The 20917-nt window shown below is 47.6% G+C and overlaps 1 protein-coding gene across 1 annotated transcript in view; it reads left to right on the forward strand.

Moving 5' to 3' along the window:
• The first annotated feature begins 4964 nt into the window (after positions 1 to 4964).
• Positions 4965 to 20917, forward strand: part of LOC116989799 (E3 ubiquitin-protein ligase TRIM39-like) — a 29607-nt gene continuing 13654 nt past the window's right edge. Inside the window, exons 1-3 of the mRNA XM_033047382.1 lie at positions 4965 to 4983; positions 6991 to 7013; positions 7112 to 7227. Of these exons, the coding sequence (XP_032903273.1) occupies positions 7188 to 7227 (40 nt within the window). The 5' untranslated portion in view covers positions 4965 to 4983; positions 6991 to 7013; positions 7112 to 7187. The remainder of the gene's footprint in view (positions 4984 to 6990; positions 7014 to 7111; positions 7228 to 20917) is intronic.

Here is a 20917-nt window from a genome sequence, read left to right on the forward strand (position 1 = left end):
CTCGCCGGACAGTGTTCTCTACCTCATTCCATCTTGGAGGGCTGGTGTCCAGGTTGAATTCAGGTGGTTAAATAGGCGGGATGTCATGTGGGATGACTAACTGCTCATGCCTTTTCGTGTCTTGGTGGGCCTTTTCCAGGTGTTCCTCCAATTCCCGTTTTGATGTTTTCAAAGTTCCACTTTTTTCCTTTGCGAAGAGGTCTTTGATGAACTTGAAAGGGTCTTTGTAGAACCGTGTTCGTGTGTGTTCTTTCTTCCTGCGAAGTTTCCTCACGTTCTCTGCTTTTCGCAAGGTTGCCAATCGGCTCTTGATGTCCTCTTGGAGTAGCATGAGACCTTCTCTCTCTGCCTCAGTTGCTTTTTTCCATTGCTTTTTCAACTGTCTCCTCTCTCTGATTAGCCTCTCGATCTCCTGCTGCCTCCTGGACTTGATTGGTGTTGGTAATTTCTTTCCACCTCTCCCTTTACTCACCCCAAACCGTTCTTCTCCATAGCTGTAGATTGTGTTGCCCACCCTTTCAAGCTTTTCCACTGCTGTGCCCGCTTGTTGCTCCAAGATATGTATAAGGTCACTGTTGACCGTCTCCCACTCTTTCTTTTCAACAGCTTTGGGCCATTTCACTCCAGGTTTGTGCCCTTTGATCTTTCCCTCCAATGGAGGTCTTTGTCGTTGTTGCGTGGGTTCCTCCACCGGCATTTCTGTGCTTGTATCACCCTCTTCAGTGACATGGGTGCTGATGCTCTGCGAACTTTGGTTTGAGTCCTGTCGCTGTGCTTCACTCGACTGATTTGACTGGTTGCTTCGTAAGAAGTACTGGTCAATGCGAGGCCCATGTCTCTGCTCTCTCAAGCACTTTTTCCTCCCTTGGTGGATCTTCAAGCCCTTCACTGATGTAATTTTCTCCCAACCACAAATGCACACCTGAAGTTTGTGTCCCGCAGCTGTTGTGGATGTCTCATGTGCCATGCTCTCCTTGTCCGTAGTCGTTTCCGTTCCTGGGTCTGTAACCGTGTTATCAATCGGTGAGCCATCTTCCGCCTCCGCTCTCGCAGGCTCTAGGGGTATTCTCTTTAATTTACTTTTAGTAGCATTTAGCGGGTGTCTCCAACTAACTGAAACAGCGTTGGGGACTGCTATCATGGGTAGCTAGCCCATGACGACCCCAGTGGGGTCTGTTCCCTCCTGTCAGCTGTCTCTCCAAGCTGTCACGTGGACATAGACCAGGATATCATCCACAATAATGGCACACGGCACACCAGCAAACAGTTGCTCCATGGAGCGCTGAAACACTTCGCTAGCGGAGTTTATGCCGAATGGCATCCGCAAAAATTTGAACCTTCCGAAGGGTGTGCCAAAAGTGGTTAAGTCTGAGGAGCGTTTGTCTAGGGGTATTTGCCAGAACGAGCTCCTGGCATCGAGAACAGAAAACACCGTGGCCTGATCGACCTGGGCAGCAACATCTTCTACAGTCCTCATAGGGTAGTGGGGACGTTTTATTGCCAGATTCAAATATTTGGGGTTTATGCACACCCGTATTTCGTTCTTACCCTTCTTCATGGTGGCGACCATGGTGGAGACCCACTCGGTGGGATCGCTGACGGCTGCAAGCACTCCCATGGCAACCATGTTCTTCAGCATGGCTTCGACCTTGCCCTTCATGGCAAACGACACCGTGTGTGGAGCACGGACCACTGGTACAACCGATGGGTCAGTTGCGATCTTGTATACAAGTGGCAGCTTCCCCAGCTTATCATCGAAGAGGTCAGGGTACTCGGAGAGTGGATTCAGCATCACACGCACCTCGTGGACAGTACGGTCAAAGGACACCAGCCCGAGATCCTGACAGGCCTGATTGCTCAACAGAGTCACACAGTCACAGTCAAGAATGAAAAACGACAGGTCACGGGATGAATTCTGCAGCACACAGTGGAAGGTGGCCCTCCCCACAGGTGTTAGCTCCTCTCCCCCATAAGCACGCAATATGGAGCGATCAGCAGTCAACAGGTCATTATTTCTTATCTGTTTGAATAGGGATGTTGACATAACATTCACCTTCGCCCCCGTATCGAATTTAGCACTGAAGGACTTGTTGTTGACAGTAATGAGCACAGAAGGATCGGGGAGGCGAGATCGGCAATGAAGGAGAGTGTAAACACTGGCATCTCCCATGGAACAGCTGGGCTCAGAGTCGAGGGCAGTGTCGACAGAAGACTGGGAATCGAATCGTTACCAGCTTGCTGGAGGTTGTTTAAAACTTGTCTAGGAGCTGAGGGAACGTTCCCACGGGAGCGACAGGCAGCTGAAAAATGGTTCATCTTCCTACAGAAATTGCAAGCTTTGCCAAATGCTGGGCACTGCGACTGCATGGAGTGGATATAATTGCAGTTGGGACACTTCTTGACAAGCGGGACCCGAGGGGCATAAGTCGGCCGCGGCGTAGAGCGAAAGTTGCCTTGTTTGCGACGGGGCATAGCAACACCAGTCAGATTAATAGCCCGATTGTCAGATCCCCTCTGCCCATGTGGCGGGGCAACTACTTCAGCTATGCGGCATGCATGCATTGCCTGAGTCAGGGTGAGGTCTGGTCTTTGCAGCAGATCTGCACGTAGCCTCTGATCTAGCATGCCGGTGACAAGGATATCTCTGGTGAGCTGATCACGCATGGTCTCGAAACGGCACCGCTGAGCAAGGTAGCGCATGTCAGCGATAAAACATTCAACAGGCTCATCAGGCTGCTGTTTCCGTGTGAAGAATCTAGCCCGCTCCAATATGCGGTTGGAGGGCAAGTCACAAATCTCAGCAAACTTGCAAAAGAGACATACCGGGTCATTTGCAGATTCCGCCGGCTCGACGACCTGGTCGTTGTCATCCAGGACCGCTGGATTATAGTTGAAAGTCTGAGCTCGTTTCATAGCATCGGGACCGGCAAGGTTCAGCAGGAGCGAGGCTTTGACCGCATCAGGGTCATTTCGGTGCACGATGCTGATGAAGTGGTTGTAGTCCATCACGAAAATAGCCCAGCGTTCCGCAATGTCAGCGTCTAAGACAAGGGGAGAGGGCTTTCGGCATGAGGATGCCATGATGAATAGGGATTTAAACACTAGTTGGACTAGGGACAAATAAAACCCGATAAACAGGAGGCGCGCGTTTAACTTGCTGACACCATGTAAAGGTGTGGAGTCTGACACACTGTAACCTTTAGTGAGTCTTTAATTAAGGCACATGTTACACACGTCCCAGTACTGACTGCATCTAGTCTGCAGGCGTACTGGGACAAGCAGGGAGGAACAAGGGGAGGATATCACAGTTATACTGATGTGGCTGGGCGTGGTTAGTGGTATAGAGGTAGCTACTTTATAGGTTGCATGCATAAACCATCTACAGATGGGATAGTCCCAGCCTCAACTACCTGCTCTGGTGTCTATCTGAAGAAGGGTCTCGACCGCAAACATCACCCATTCCCTTCTCTCTAGAGATGCTGCCTGGCCCGCTGAGTTACTCCAGCTGTTGTGCCTATCTTCGGTTCAAACCAGCATCAGCAGTTCCTTCCTACACACACCTCCTCTGGCAGCCTGTTCCATACACCCAACATCCTTTGTGTGGAAAAAGTTACCCCTCGGATTCTTAGCAACTTTTCCCCTTCAGTTTCAACCTATGTCCTCTGGTCCTCGATTCCCACACTCTGGGCAAGAGACTGCATCCACCCAAATTCTGCGCTTTCGTCTATATTCAGGCCGGTTTAATGTCTAACTGACTCCTCCCTCGTGTGTGATTAGTTGGGAGTGGCCAGGACACTGAACACTGAACACTTGCAGCCCAATAACATTCATCCCCCCGAGACGGCAGCGCGCAGTGGAAAACACTTTGAACCAGGAAGTGGAGGACTTAACAGAGAGGGGCGGACTTAACATGGCTGCGAAAGACAGGTTCGTGAGTTGGACCGAGGAGGTAGTTTGTCCCATCTGCCTGGATTTCTTCACCGATCCTGTGTCACTGGAGTGTGGGCACAACTTCTGCCGCTCCTGTATCACACAGAGTTGGGACAGGGAGGCGAGAAACTCCTGCCCGGAATGTAGAGAGGAATTTACAGACCGCACCCTCAGGGTGAATCGGGCCTTGGTTAGACTGTCTGAGAAAGCTCGAACACTGAGCCTGAATCAGACGGAGAAGGAAAGTAAACTTCAGTGCGAGGAACATCAGGAAGAACTGAAGCTGTTTTGTAAAACTGACAAGAAACTGATTTGTGTGGTTTGTGCAGCTGGGCGGGAACACAAGTCTCACAGCTTCATGCCGGTTAAAGAAGCTGTTGAAACCTACAAGGTAAATGCAAACTGAATTTAATCACATCATTTTAATTCCATCTTTATTGTTCAACAATTTAATTCTCTGATTTTTAAATCACAATCCCAGGATCAGGTGAAATCTTCCATCCAGTCTCTCATAAAAAATAAATCAGGGATCCAGCGAATGGAGCAGCAACAGAAACAGAAGATTTCTGGAGTTCTGGTGAGACTTTTAAGTTTCGATTTCCTGATCTTGTGTAGATTTGATCCCTGTGATGCGTGTAATAATAGGGCAGCGCAGTGACACAAGTAGTGCTGCTGTCTCCTAGTTCTGGTGAGCGGGTTCGACAAACTATTGAATTGCTAACGCTAGTATAACAATGCACAGGGCAAATGTCGCGGTCAAAGTCGTGAGGAAACACAATCAGTGACATTATATGTTGTTCTTCACCTTTCATTTCACAGGAACAGTCACACAACCTTCAGTCCAAGATCACATCCCAGTTTGCTGAAATGCACCAGATTCTCACTGAGAAAGAGCAGCGCGCACTGGCAGATATCCGGGAGGAAGAGAAGAAGATTCTAAATAGAATGGAGAAAAATCTTGGAAAGATTCAAGACAATTTAAGTTCCATTCAGGAGGAACTCTTAAAGTTGCAGCAACAGCTGGATCAAAAAGACAGTCTGGTGTTTCTGAAGGTGAGGGGTTACACTACAGTTTGGTGAAGTGAAAGTGCACAGTCACAAAATGGTGGGTGACATTTCTGAAATAAATCCTGCATTTGCCAGTAATTCAGAACTGGGTCAATGTTCCCTCTGTTCTAGAGCTGTGCTGCTGTTGTTCCCTAACTAAATGGCCTCCTGCATAATCTGTGGGATCTCTGCACTGCCTGCAGTCTCCTTGGGATGAGTTACTGTGATCTTGTCACTGAGTTAGTGGCTGTTTGATATTTCCCCGAAAAGATGGAAAATCTCCAGAAAAGAAAAGATCACGTGGAAAGTTTGTCGTATTTTCCTCTTTAGTGGGAAATAATTTTGTGGCGTTAAACCGATCTGTTGAAGGCAGCTTTGGCGAGACCACGCCTGGAGTATTGCGTACAGTTTTGGTCTCCAAGTCACGAAAGCCATAGAAACATAGAAAATAGGTGCAGGAGTAGGCCATTCGGCCCTTCGAGCCTGCACCTCCATTCAATATGATCATGGCTGATCATCCAACTTAGTATCCTGTTCCTGCCTTCTCTCCATACCCCCTGATCCCTTTAGCCACAAGGGCCACACATAACTCCCTCTTAAATATAGCCAATGAACTGGCCTCAACTACCTTCTGCGGCAGAGAATTCCAGAGATTCACCATGATCATATTGAATGGCGGTGCAGGCTCGAAGGGCCGAATGGCCTACTCCTGCACCTAATTTCTATGTTTCTATGAAAAAAGTTTTCCTCATCTCGGTCCTAAAAGATTTCCCCCTTATACTTAAACCGTGACCCCTTGTTCTGGACTTCCCCAACATCGGGAACAATCTTCCTGCATTTAGCCTGTCCAACCCCTTAAGAATTTTGTAAGTTTCTATAAGATCCCCCCTCAAACTTCTAAATTCTAGCGAGTACAAACCGAGTCTATCCAGTCTTTCTTCATATGAAAGTCCTGACATCCCTGGAATCAGTCTGGTGAACCTTCTCTGTACTCCCTCTATGGCAAGAATGTCTTTCCTCAGATTAGGAGACCAAAACTGTACGCAATACTCCTGGTGTGGTCTCACCAAGACCCTGTACAACTGCAGTAGAACCTCCCTGCTCCTATACTCAAATCCGTTTGCTATGAATGCTAACATACCATTCGCATTCTTCACTGCCTGCTGCACCTGCATGCCTACTTTTAATGACTGGTGTACCATGACAACCAGGTCTCGTTGCATCTCCCCCTTTCCTAATCGGCCACCATTCATATAATAATCTACTTTCCTATTTTTGCCACATTACACAGTTGTGTGTACAGAGAAGGTTCACCAGACTGATTCCTGGGATGGCAGGACTTTCATATGAAGAAAGACTGGATAGACTCGGCTTGTTCCCGATGATGGGGAAGTCCAGGACAAGGGTTCACAGTTTAAGGATAAGGGGGAAATCCTTTAGGACCGAGATGAGAAAAATATTTTTCACACAGAGAGTGGTGAATCTCTGGAACTCTCTGCCACAGAAGGTAGTTGAGGCCAGTTAATTGGCTATATTTAAGAGGGAGTTAGATGTGGCCCTTGTGGCTAACGGGATCAGGGGGTATGGAGAGAAGGCAGGTATATGATACTGAGTTGGATGATCAGCCATGATCATATTGAATGGCGGTGCAGGCTCGAAGGGCCGAATGGCCTACTCCTGCACCTATTGTCTATGTTTCTATACAGTTATCAACCCCTGTGATTTATCCCCCTTAACATGCTTTAGGGTCGCCAGCACTTAAGGGGACCTATTCTATCCAAAATTATCCTTTTGCTCTTAAAGGGACCTTGTCTCCCCCTAGTTATTATTTTGCTGTTAATACACTTGTAGAAACTCGACGGCAATATCCAATTTCTGTCTCTGTGACAATGACAATAAATGTTGGGCAATGGAACATTTCTGGGGCTTGTTGTAATTTCTGTGAAACATCTGCTGTTGGTATGTGGATGTCCCGTCTCAGTCTACTCAAGATTTGTGTTTTATTTCTTGCAGGAGGATGCTGGTGGGAAGAGGAGGTAGGACATGCTCTTGACTGAAACACTGCATGTTTGTGTAGAACAGTTAAACAAAGATGGTTGAGCTCAGTTGATAACCAGCTGCTAAATATTTGCAGGGTTAATGATGAAGATAAAACACTCTCAGTGACAGACGCTGCTTTGCCGATTGAAAAATTCGATCACCACTTTTTGATGAACACGCTGTGGAGAGAAACATCTGCCATTAAGCGAGGTAAAACATGTCCAGTTTCATCTCTTCTTGTTTATAACGTATTTTAGTAATTAGTGAAGTTCATGTATTGGTTCACAATGAGATCAGTGTGTTCTTGGTTGTACACACCCATCAAATCCACCCGTGAATCCCCTCTCTTTCAGCGACCCTACAACCACAAGTCTCCACACATTCTGTCCAACACCCGATCATTCAACCTCTGCTTCCTGCCATGGTCCAAGCCTCCCCTCCCTCTCTCTCACCCTCCACTCAAAGAAACAGGGGCAGGTCATCTGGCCCCTCATGTCTCCCCCCATTCACTATGGTCATGGCGACTCCATCCCACACCTCTACCTCCTCTTTAACAATCTCAAATTACCAAATTACCATTGGGGGTCCTTGTTCATCAGTCAATGGAAGTAAGCATGCAGGTAGAGTGAATGGCTTGTTGGCCTTTATAAGAAGAGGAGGTGAGTACAGGAGCAAAGAGGTCCTTCTGCAGTTGTACATAGCCCTAGTGAGACCACACCTGGAGTACTGTGTGCAGTTTTGGTCCCCTAATTTGAGGAAGGATATTCTTGCTATTGAGGGAGTGTAGCGTAGGTTCACAAGGTTAATTCCCGGGATGGCGGGACTGACGTATGTTGATAGAATGGAGCAGCTGGTCTTGTACACTGTGGAGTTTAGAAGGATGAGAGGAGATCTCATTGAAACATATAAGATTATTAAGGGCTTGGACACACTAGAGGCAGGAAACATGTTCCCGATGTTGGGGAATCCAGAACCAAGGGCCACACAGTTTAAGAATAAGGAGTAAGCCATTTAAAACGGTGACGAGGAAACACTTTTTCTCACAGATAGTGGTGAGTCTGTGGAATTCTCTGCCTCAGTGGGCAGTGGAGGCCGGTTCTCTGGATGCTTTCAAGAGAGAGCTAGATAGGGCTCTTAAAGATAGCGGAGTCAGGGGATATGGGGAGAAGGCAGGAACGGGGTACTGATTGTGGATGATCAGCCAAGATCACATTGAATGGCGGTGCTGGCTCGATGGGGGTGAATGGCCTACTCCTGCACCTATTGTCTATTGTCTGTTGTCTCTCGCCTCAATATACTCTTGCTCCGATCTGCCTCCATATGTGAATAGCAAGCTTCTTTCCTCCATCCCCAACGCAATCCTCCTCACTCTCCGCACTCGTCCTCCCCGTACACCCCCCCCCCCCCCCCCCCCCCCCTCGACTCACGAAATTCCCCTCTCCGTCCCTGGATAAAAACACATTAGAGATGTCTGTCGTCCACCCGATGTGGTTGTGGGGTGAAACCGCGGGCAAGGTTTCAGGTGTCCGCCCGCCTGTGCCCGAGTCTCCCCCCGACCCCCGGGGACTCTCTGATTCTCTGCTTCTCCCCTCAGTCGCCGTCACCCTGGATGTGGAAACAGCGCATGCGCAGCTTGAGGTGTCTGAGGATCGGAAGAGAGTGAGACGGACTTTGACCGAGAGGAGTCTCCCTGACACCGGGAAGACGTTTACAGTATATGCGTGTGTGCTGGGATCGGAGGGATTCACATCGGGGAGACATTACTGGGAGGCGGAGGTGGCGGGGATTCGGTTCTGGTGTGTGGGAGTCGCCGCAGAGTCTGTGGAGAGGAAGAGAGAGTTCACACCGATCCCGGAGACTGGAGTCTGGAGCATCAGGCGGCAGGGTGACGGGTTTGTTGCATTCACCTCCCCACCATCCCGTCTCCCCGCCCGTCCCATCCTCGGGAAGGTGGGAGTTTATCTTAGTTACGAGTCCGGGACAGTTTCATTTTACGACGCGGACACCAAGTCCCATCTCCACACCTTCACTGGGAATAAATTCACGGAGAAACTTTATCCTTACTTCGAGACTTGGGATGAAAACTGGCTGAGAATCTGCTCCGGTTCCGCTCCGGTTGTGCAAAAAGATCGGGTCGCGGGACCGGCGTCAGGAGCGGGGCTCAGGGGCTGTGGGGCAGAAACCCGATGGACAACAGGTCGGCGCTGAACCAACGGTTCCCATTTAATCCCCAAATTCCGCGTCGTGAAACAAACCCCAGTGAGCGCGGAAATAAAAACCAGGGTGAATGTAAATGTGGGAAGAGTGAAATAAACAGTGAACTGTGTCTCTCTGGGTCTCTCATTTCTCCGTTCCTCCTGTTTCTCTGTCTGCTCCTTGTCTGGATCCGAGATTCCTTGTCTCCGTTTCTCTCTCTAGATTTACGAGGATGTTGCCACAACTAGAGCCACTGAGCTATAGGGAGAGGTTGAGTAGGCTGGGTCTCTATTCCATGGAGCGCAGGAGGAAGAGGGGTGATCTTTTAGATGTGTATAAACTCATGAGAGGAATAGATCGGGTAGATGCCCAGAGTCTCTTGCCCACAGTAGGTGAATCGAGGAGCAGAGGACAAAGGTTTAAGGTGAAGGGGGAAGGATTTAATAAGAATTTTCACACAAAAGGTGGTGGGTGTATGGAACAAGCTGCCAGAGGAGGTAGTTGAGGCAGAGACTATCCCAATGTTTAGACTGGTACATAGATAGACAATAGACAATAGGTGCAGGAGTAGGCCATTCGGCCCTTCGAGCCACCACCGCCATTCAATGTGATCATGGCTGATCATCCACAATCAGTACAGTACCAAGTTCCTGCCTTCTCCCCATATCCCCTGACTCTGCCATCTTTAAGAGCCCTCGCTCTTGAAAGCATCCAGAGAATTGGCCTCCACAGCTCTCTGAGGCAGGGAATTCCACAGACTCACAACTTTCTGTGTGAAAACGTTTTTCCTCATCTCCGTTCTAAATGGCTTACCCCTTATTCTTAAACTGTGTGTGGCCCCTGGTTCTGGTCTCCCCCAACATCGGGAACATGTTTCCTGCCTCTGGCGTGTCCACACTCTGAATAAACGTATGCGTTTCAATAATACCACCTCTCATCCTTCTAAACGCCAGAGTGTACAAACCCATCAGTTCCATTCTGTCAGCATATGACAGTCCCGCCATCCCGGAATTAACCTTGTAAACCTACGATGCGCTCCCTCAGTAGCAAGAATGTCCTTCCTTAAATGAGGGGACCTAAACTGCACACAATACTCCAGGTGAGGTCTTACTAGGGCAAATTTGGAGGGATAGGAAGTAAGTGGGACTAATGTAGCTGGGTCACGTTGGCAGTGGTGTAGTCTAGTTTTTTTTGTAGTGGGTATACTGTGATGATTCCCTCCTAGCCTCTTCCGCACCCGTCCTATAAACACCGCCACACTCACTGTCGCATACACTAACCTACAACCACCATAAGTAATTTAGATTATTCGACACTTGATATTGTCATCAGTTTCTAGGACAATAAACAGTGAAATTAAAATCACCATTAGGCACTAGCATCAAATAAACTATAAAGCATCAATAAATAAATAATTGTTGGCTATATAAACACTGTACTACTGTATATGTAACCGGCCTGGCCTCAGTACTAATGTGCTAAGGAGACGACGGGATACTTGAGTCTTTTGCACAGGACATTTATTGCTGCTGCTGCTGCATGCTCTGTTTAGAGTTTTGAGACAAGAAAAAACAATTAGTCATTTGTCAGAAACAATTACAACTCAATAAAATAAAATACCCTATATAAGAAACAATAAATGCAAAAATACAAAATAAAAACATGTTCTTTAGAATTATGTTTCCCATACAAAAATACTTAAATAATAAATTAAAATAAATAGAACATATCAGCAACTGTTCTAAGACGTCTCACACTCATACTTAATACAGCAATCACACAGCATCACAAAATACACGTTTTCAATCACAGTAAGTCCTATGCAAATAACATCTGTTCAGTGTTTAACAGAGAAGAAAAACAGTACATCCGCAAAAACGACCAACGGAGGGCGCATGACCCATGCAAAATAAAACAAACACCACAATCCCTTCATTGTAACAAAGTAACAAACAAAGGTGAATACACAGTTACATGAGGGATATTTAGTGGAATACAAACACTTTTCCATACTTGCTACTGTAGCAGGTATGGACAAGTGTTTGTATTCCACTAAAAGGGAGTTTGTCAACAATTGTTTTTCACTTTACATGTAGTAGCCTGCTAGTTTACAAAACTTTCCAAATTTGCTTGTACTCAGGCATCTGAGGTGTGCTCTGCCTTCTTGCTTGCGTGGCAGAGCGATGGCTTCGTAACCATGTTGATACATATTTGCTTGGCTCAAAAAGGCTTACAGTGGGCCCATTGATGCTGATCATCATCAAATTGCTGACACTAGACAACAACATTCTAGATCTTTGGTCTGTGTACACAATGTTCATCAGACTGAAGCCCCTTTCACACTCGGCAGTGCTGCAAGGGATGGTCTGCATGCAGTGGATGAGTGGTTTGAGGCATTCAGGTTCACTCTCTGGGTGCTTGATGAAATCTCTCATTCCATTGACAGCTTGTTCTTGACAAAGATTGAATCGCCTGCGCAGTCGTTTTACCTGTGACTCTCCGTGCCGTATGCCAGGTGTTGATGGCCAGGTGCTTGAATCCAGAATGTTGAGATCATGAAGAATTTCATCCTTAAATGAGAGCCGCTTCTCCATGTTGTTGATCAGACTTTGTAGGAACTGCTTTGTATTGATCGGCATGAGCTTAGCATTTGACTCCAGGGACAATGATCCAAACTGTCCCAAAGCCTGTGCTTTCAATGCTTCCTCCAATTTCTCTCCTGGAGAATCTTTAAATGATGCCAGCACTCGGATGGTGAGCTTCAGCAGCTGTTCTGCTCTTAAAAGTGTGATTGAATGGGACTGTAATTGCTGGGACAGGTTTGAAAGTTCAGATAGTGCATCATACATGAGTCCAAAGTCACAAATAAACTCCTTGCTTTGCATACGACGTGCCAGGCCTCTGTAGGTTTGCCTCTCTTTTCCGTTTCTTGTTTGGTCTCCTGCAGCATTCTCAAAGTGCCTGTTAAGTGCTTCGTATGACCTCCACACAGCCTTTACAGAACGGAAACTGCTGCAACCCATCGGGTGTTTAAAACTCTGCCAATCTTTAGGAATTGTGAGTCCACTTCTTGTGCTGCTTCCATAAGTTCCCGTGAATTTTTATTGGACTGACTGTAGAGATTGTGGAGTTTGTCCATGAAAACTTTGAAGTGGTTGACTGCCTGAACCTCATCCACAGCATCATTTACAGCCAGTTCTAGACGGTGGTTCATACAATGCCATGTGAAGGAAGAGGATAGGGTACCTTGCAGTCAGCCTGGTTGCCACACCAGAGTTTTTGCCTAACATAACACTGGCTCCATCAGAAACAAATGAGATCCAGTTGTTTTGAAGCCACTCTTCACTAAAGCCTGCAGTGTCCAAACAGTTTAATAGAGCTTCCTCTATAGACTCTGCCCTCTGGCTTTCCAGCTCCACCAGGTCCAAAAAACAAATTCAGGAGTAGCTCCATCTAACGAGGCCTTCACATTGACAATCATGGCTGATTTATGGCTGGGAGAAGTTGCCTCATCAATGAGAACAGACAGCTTGCTTGAAGATGACACAATGCTGTCAACTATTTTTGTCTGCATCGTTTTTGCTATGTGTTCCACAATTTTTGTTGAACTGAACCTTGAGTGCAGACTTGTGCCCATGTTGACACCGTTTTTTTCCTGAAGCTCAATGAGATCGTGATGGTCAGAGAAAGGTCGGTTCATCTTGGCAAGATAATATGCTGTTCTGAATACAGCATTTGTCTCAGCTAACACAGTGTCTGACACAGCTCTCACAAGATTCCCAAGTAAATCCTGTCCACCCCTTTCAGTGAGCTCCTGAGCTATTTCGTGTGCCCTGGACATCTCATGCCGTCTGATCTTGTTTCTCAAGGAGGCCAGGGCTGTTGGTCTGCTTGAGCCTGATGACTGGATCTTAAACATCACCCACTCCTCAGATATGGAAATCCTTTTCTCTGTTAAGACGCCAGTAGATTTTGTTGAGCTTCAAATAGCACAACCTGGAAGTAAACAAAAACATGACTAATTAACATCATACAAGTAGTCTTTTTTGAATCTATATTAGCAATAACACCTTCTGAACTGGATAAGAATCTATTCAAAATAATTGAATGAACTGTAAATAAGCTTCACTGTGACAATATCATTATAATTTAATTGTATAAAAGTGAAATTAATGTATCTTTAAGATGAAAATAAACCAGCTATACTCTCATTTGCATAAAGTTGACTTCATGTGTTTATGCCAGCTTTACAAGTTGGCTGATATTTACCTAACTTTCTATCCTTCCATTCTAACCAAGAATGCCTGCTTTTAAACTCCCTAGTCTGTCTCCCAGTCCATAGGGCTGGCTATGAGTTATCATCTAGAAGGAACAAGGGGATATTCAGCACACACACACTCACACTCACAGTGAAATGTGTAATAACTACGTTATTTACTACTTTACTACAACAAGATTGAGCTAGCAAGGCCGTTTAGTGAATATATGTGTGGTATTCATTCAGTTTGGGAAATCTCTTATAAGCTAGTAGCTAGTAGTCTAATATCTGCTAAAGTTCACTTGTATACGACTTTCACTTACCCGATACGCTGCTGGCATCAGGCTCCGCTGTAGTTCCCTCTTCTTCATCTAACGTCCTAGTGACTGCTGGAGCGTCGTCCGAGGCAGCAGCAGGCTTGTTTTTTTTTAATGGCTAAGGGTAGTTTGTTGCTTCCGCTTCATATTTACTGTTGAGCCGCTGGACATAACCTCGGCGCCGACTGAGTTGATATCGCTGTGGTCTAGGTGACGTGATGTCAGGTCTAGGTCACGGGCGGTCACCACGGGCACGGGCCATGGACAGAAGCCTCTGTATCGCTATTATAATGCTGCGTTCCATTGTACTCGGAACTCGGGACTTTCCCACTTCCGACAAGGAAAAGTGCGACTCTGACAGAGACACAGCGCACAGGTTGAATTTATGAATGAAAGTATCACAGTTCTGTGACAGAACTGTCATACATTCATTCATAAAATAAACAGAACTTCTGTCACTGTCGAAGTTGATACGTGTCATTGCGCATTTCTAAGTGGGCATACGGAAATGCTGGAGCTTTCTTAGTGGGTATACGGCGTATACCTGCGTATCACGTAGACTACACCTCTGGGTACATCATGTCCTTATCCATGTTCATCAGTGACTGATAGTAAGCATGCAGGTACAGCAGGCAGTGAAGAAAGCGAATGGCATGATGGCCTTCATAACAAGAGGTTGAGTATAGGAGCAAAGAAGTCCTTCTGCAGTTGTACAGGGCCCTAGTGAGACCACACCTGGAGTATTGTGTGCAGTTTTCGTCTCCAAATTTGAGGAAGGACATTCATGCTATTGAGGGAGTGCAGCGTAGGTTCACAAGGTTAATTGCCGGGATGGCGGGACTGTCATATGTTGAGTGAATGGAGCAGCTGGGCGTGTATACTCTGGAGTTTAGATGAGAGGGGATCTTATTGAAACATAAGATTATTAAGAGTTTGGACACACTAGAAGCAGGAAACATGTTCCCGATGTTGGGGGAGTCCAGAACCAGGGGCCACAGTTAATTAATATGGGGTAAGCCATTTAAAACGGAGATAACGAAAAACGTTTTCACACAGATGGTTGTGAATCTGGATGCACAATTCTCTGGATGCTTTCAAGACTGAGTTGGATAGACCTCCTATAGAAAGCGGAGTCAATGGATATGAGGAGAAGGCAGGAACGGGGTACTGATTGGGGATGATCAGCCATGATCACAGTGAATGGCGGTGCTGGCTCGAAGGGCCGAATGGCCTCCTCCTGCACCTATTGTCTATTGTCTGTATCGGTGCTGGTTCCTGCTCTCGTTCGTCGCTTTAACGTTTCATCTTCCTCACTGCCAGTTTCCAACCAGCTCCCACTTTCCTCTGCTCGAGCCCCGACTCTTCCCTTCGCTTTCTCGCCGTGTCTGTCACAGATTCAGAGATAACTCGAGTGACCAAAGTCCATTGTAAGCCCGCGGACATCATCGGCTACTTCGTCCACCACTACCCCTTTTCGCTAATCGGAAATGGAATATTCCCTCCAAGATCGAGTGCGTATTACAGCACCCCGCTTACATTCACACAATGTCCTCGCATCTCTTTTACAAGTCCACGAGTAGTTTATAGACAATAGACAATAGGTGCAGGAGTAGGCCATTCGGCCCTTCGAGCCAGCATCGCCATTTAATGTGATCATGGCTGATCATCCCCAATCAGTACCCCGTTCCTGCCTTCTCCCCATATCCCCTGACTCCGCTACCTGTAAGATCCCTATCTAGTTCTCCCTTGAAAGTATCCAGAGAACCGGCTTCCACCGCCCTCTGTGGCAGATAATTCCACAGACTCACAACTCTCTGTGAGAAAAAGTGTTTCCTCATCCCCATTCTCAATGGGCTACCCCTTATTCTTAAACTGTGTGTGTGGCCCCTGGTTCTTCACTGGCGTAAATCTCGTTGAAGTGCAGCCACGAATAGCAACTGAAATGCCGAAGTCAGTTTGCAATACAATACAATACAATTCAATTTATTGTCATTTGGACCCCTTGAGGTCCAAACGAAATGCCGTTTCTGCAGCCATACATTACAAACAAATAGACCCAAGACACAACATATTTTACATAAACATCCATCACATTGCTGTGATGGAAGGCCAAAAAAACTTTTCTCTCCACTGCACTCCCCCCCCCCCCCCCCCCCCCCCCCCGATGTCAGAGTCAAAGTCAAAGCCCCCGGCGGGCGATGGCGAATTGTCCCGTGGCCATTAAAGCCACGCCGGGTGATGCAAGGTCGCACACCGGGTTCTTGGTGTTAGAGCCCCCGGCGCGCGCTCGCAAACTCCCGCGGCCATTCCAAGCCGCGCGGGGCGATGATGTAGGCCCCGCTCCAGGAGCTCTTCAACCCCGCAACTCGGGCGGGAGAAGTCGCCGTTGCGGGAGCCCTGAAAAGCGGTCTCCCTCCAGGGACCCGCGGGCTCCCGGTGCCGTCCGCCAAACCCGCAGTTGCAGCCACCGAAACTCCGGGGGTCGGGCCGCAGCAGCGTCCACCACAGCTCCACCCGCTCTGGACTCGGCCAGCTCCGCGACGGTGAGGTGAGTGTCGGCACTGGAGCCCCCGGTCTTCCTGTTGGAGGCCGCTCCTCGTTGCAGCCCCAACGACAACGGAGACCCGACAAAGAAAAGGTCGGGTCTCCCGTGCAGGGAGAGATTTAAAAGTTACCCCCAACCCCCCCACACCACCCCCACCCCCCCACACACATACCCCAACAAAAATAACAAAAACTACATTAAAACATAGACATAAAATAATAAAAACGCAGACGGACTGCAGAGGCCGCTGCAGACGAGAGTCGCGCCGCCTACCGGAGTGCAGACAGGGACATTCACAAACAGAGTTTAAAAGCAAGCTCCACTATCTAAAGGGATTTGCCTTTCTTTTAAATACGGTATTAGAAGCACCACGCACTTAATGCGAATACACACAATCTTTCTATTCGGTTCTTGTCAATGTTACTGGTCGAGCGAATTATCCATATTCAACAAAGGGACAGTCAATGTGTCAAGTGCATTTTGATCGCCACTTTTTGATAAACACATTTTGGAGAGAAACCTATGCCATAAAGAGAGGGAAAACTGGTACAGTTTTATCTTTGTTCACAATGATGATACCTTGAAAGTCTCGACCTATTCCTTTTTCATAGATGCGGTCTGGCCCGCTGCTACTCCAGCTTTTTGTGTCTGCCTTCAGATGCAAAGATAGCCTGTGGTATTTGTACCCGTGGCTGATCTTCATCTGTCAGCTCGTTCTATCTTTCTACCGCCCATTGCAATGCTTGCCCTTCACGGCACGCAGTCTCCCCATTCTCTCCTTAAACTGGTGCCCTATTATTTTACATCCATCATCCCACTGGGGAAAAATGCGGTTATTGAACTTACCGTATCGCTGGTGATCGTTTAAAAGTATTTAATGTCACCCGTCCGCCACCCATCCACCCAGCAGGTGAAGGTGATCCGGCCGATCAAACGCTCCTTCCAGCTCAAATGCCCCCAGATCCGTTAAAATCATAGCGAGAGGAATTGAGTATAGACGCAAGGAGGTCCTACCGCAGATGAACAGAACCACACCTGGAGTATTGTGTGCAGTTTTGATCTGCTAATTTGAGGAAGGACATCCTTCTGATTGAGGGAGTGCAGCGTAGGTTCACCAGGTTAATAACGGGGATGGCAGGACTGCCATATCCCGAGAGAATGGATCGATTTGGCTTATATTCACTGGAATTGAGAAGGAGGAGAGGGGATCATATAGAAACATATACAATTCTTAAGGGATTGAACAGGCGAGATGCAGGAAAAATGTTCCCGATGTTGGGGGAGTCCAGAACCAGGGGTCACTATTTAAAAATAAGGTGTAGGCCATTTAGGACTGAGATGAGGAAAAGCTTTTTTCACACAGAGAGTTGTGAATCTGTGGAATTATGTGCCTAATGCCCCTGTCCCACTTAGGAAACCCGAACGGAAACCTCTGGAGATTTTGCGCCCCACACAAGGTTTCCGTGCGGTTCCCGGAGGTTCTTGTCAGTCTCCCTACCTGCTTCCACTACCTGCAACCACCTGCAACCTCCGGGAACCGCACGGAAACTTTGGATGGGGCGCAAAGTCTCCAGAGGTTTCCGTTCAGGTTTCCTAAGTGGGACAGGGGCATTAAGACGCAGGGGAGAGAAAGGGAGATACGATAGGAAGGGTCAGTATATCTGAGGTTGAAGAATTCAGTATTCATACCATTGGGTTGTGAGCTACCATGGAAATATGAGGCACTGTTCCTCCAGTTTGTGTATGGCCTCACTCTGGCAACAGGACAGAAAGGTCAACGTGGGAATGGGAAGATGAGTTACAATGGTTGTCATCCGGCAGCCCTTGGCGGGCCGAGTGCAAGTCTTCAGCCAAATGGTCGGCGACTCTGGACTTTCACACGAATGTGCACCAGGCGTCACCAGGAATACAGGATGCAGTAGATGAGCTGACCGTGAACCTCTGTCTCATTTGGAAGAACGGCTGTGATCCCTGGATGGAGGTGAGAGGGAAGGTACTATAAATGCAGTCAGTTCAGGTGTTCAGTTTAGTTTATTGTCCCGTGTACCAGCTATAGTGAAAAGCTCTTGTTGCGTGCGATCCAGTTAGCAGAAAATTAGGCCATTTCCAATGTATAGATACATGATAAGGGAAGAACGGTTAGTGCAAGGTAAAGCCAGCAAAGTCCGCTCATGTACAGCCCGAGGGTCACCAAAGAGGTAGATGGCAGTTCAGCACTGCTGTCTGGTAGTGGTAGGAGAATTCAGTCGCCTGATAACAGCTGGGAAGAAACTGTCCCTGAATCTGGAGGTGTGCATCTTACTAGTGTCTTGTACAGTTGTATCAAATCCTGTATTTCATACCCTCACGGACCCAGCAAATGTGCCAAACGCCTTCGTCACCGCCCTGCCCATCCCTGGTGCACTGTTCATGGAGCTGTGTGTCTGCATTCCAATGTCTCTACTCTCCTAATAATAACACAGGGTGTAACTTTTTAATGTGTCCAATCTGCCCCGGCCTGTTTACCAACTTGCATCACACTTATCCGAGTTAAATAAACCCGCTTTTAATCCGCCCATTGGCCAATTCATGAGAATCTTGATACATCCCAGATTAATGGATTCACTTTCCACAATGTCACCATAGAAACGTAGAAACATAGAAAATGACTGGAGTAGTAGGCCACTCAGCCCTTCCAGCCAGTACCGCCATTTAATAAGATCCTGGCTGATCATCCAAAACCAGGACCCTGTTCCTGCTTTCTCCCCATATCCTTTGATTCCGTTAACCCTAAGAGCTGTATCTAACTCTCTCTTGAATACATCCAGTGAATTAGCCTTTACTGGCTGCAGTGGCAGAGAATTCCACAGATTCACAACTCTCCGGGTGCAAACGTTTTTCCGCATCTCATTCCAATATGGCCTACCTCTTATTATTTAACTGTGACCTCTGGTTCTGGACTCCCCTGACATCGGGAACATTTTTCCTGCATCTAGCCTGTCCAATGCCTTAAGAATGGTTCATGGTTCCATAAGATCCCCCTCTCATACTTCTAAATTCCAGCAAATACAAGCCCAGTCGATCCATTCTCGATCACCTGTACACAAACACTGTCCTACACACTAGGGACAATAGTTTTAACAAACTTACTAACCATTAGAACCGAGACGAGGCAAACATCTTTCACCCCGACTTGTGAATCTGTGGAATTCTCTGCTTCGGAAGGCAATGGAGGTCGATTCACTGGATGCATTCAAAAAGAGAGTTCGGTAGAGCTCTTAGGGATAGAGGAATCATTGGACATGGGGAGAAGGCAGGAACGGGGTACTGATTGTGGATGATCAGCCATGATCACATTGAATGGCGGTGCTGGTTCGAAGGACCGAATGGCCTAATCCTGCACCTATTGTCTATTGTCTATGTAACCTTGCCACCTACATACACATCCAAATGGATTACATTACAAAATGGACAACATTTGAGCCAGCACCGGGCCCTGCGGCAAACCATCTGCCGTCTGTCTCCATTCTGTGGAGAAACCCTCTACCATCGCCCTCGGAATCCGACCTTCTGGTGAATTTTTGTATCCCATTGGCTTGTATAAAGTGTGAATAGGCGCCCCTCCAGATTCAGGGACTGTTTCTTCCCAGCTGTCATCAGGCAACTGGATCATCCTAAATCATCCCGTCGCCCTGAACACAGGATCCCCCCCAGGGTTGCGTCCTCATCCCCCTACTGTACTCCCTGTACACACATGACTGTGTGGCCAGGTTCAGCTCCAACTCCATCATCAAGTTTGCTGATGACACTATGGTGGTGGGCCTGATCTCAGACAACAATGAGAAGGCCTATACCGGGAGGAGGTGGCTGATCTGGCACTCTGGTGTCAGGCCAACAGCCTCCTCCTGAATGTCACTAATACTAAGGAGCTGATTGTGGACTTTAGAAGGACACAACATCCGAGGACGTACACGCCACTGGGGATAAATGGGACTATTGTGGATATGGTGAGCAGCTTTAAATATCTGGGAGTCCACATCACAGAGGATCTGACATGGACAACACACACTGCCGCACTGGTGAGTACGGCAAGACAGCGCCTTTACCACCTCAGGCAGCTGAGGAAATTCAGAGTCTCTCTGAGGATCCTTCAGAGCTTCTACTCTGGGGCTGTAGAAAGCATCTCGTCCGGCAACATCTCGATCTGGTTTGGGAACAGTTCTGCCCAGGACAGGAAGGCTCTGCAGAGAGTAGTGCGTTCGGCCGAACACACTATTGGAACTACACTCCCCCCCCCCCCCCCCCCACCCACCCTGCGAGGACATGAGTTCGCATTCCGAGTCTCTGGTCGAAATTTGCCCTGACCCTGAGAGTCCTGCTGCACATAAAAACATACTGGCAGATAGTAATTTAGCGCTGCGCTCTGGTTGTGGAAGTATGATTTAGTTGCCTGATAACAGCTGGTAAGAAACTGTCCCTGAATCTGGAGGTTTGGATCTTACTAGTGTCTTGTACAGTTGTATCAAATCCTGTATTTCATACCCTCACGGACCCAGCAAATGTGTCAAATGCCTTCGTCACCGCCCTGCCCATCCCCGGTGCAAT

This window comes from Amblyraja radiata, chromosome 30 (genome assembly GCF_010909765.2).
Source record: "Amblyraja radiata isolate CabotCenter1 chromosome 30, sAmbRad1.1.pri, whole genome shotgun sequence".
Classification (NCBI taxonomy): Eukaryota; Metazoa; Chordata; class Chondrichthyes; order Rajiformes; family Rajidae; genus Amblyraja; species Amblyraja radiata.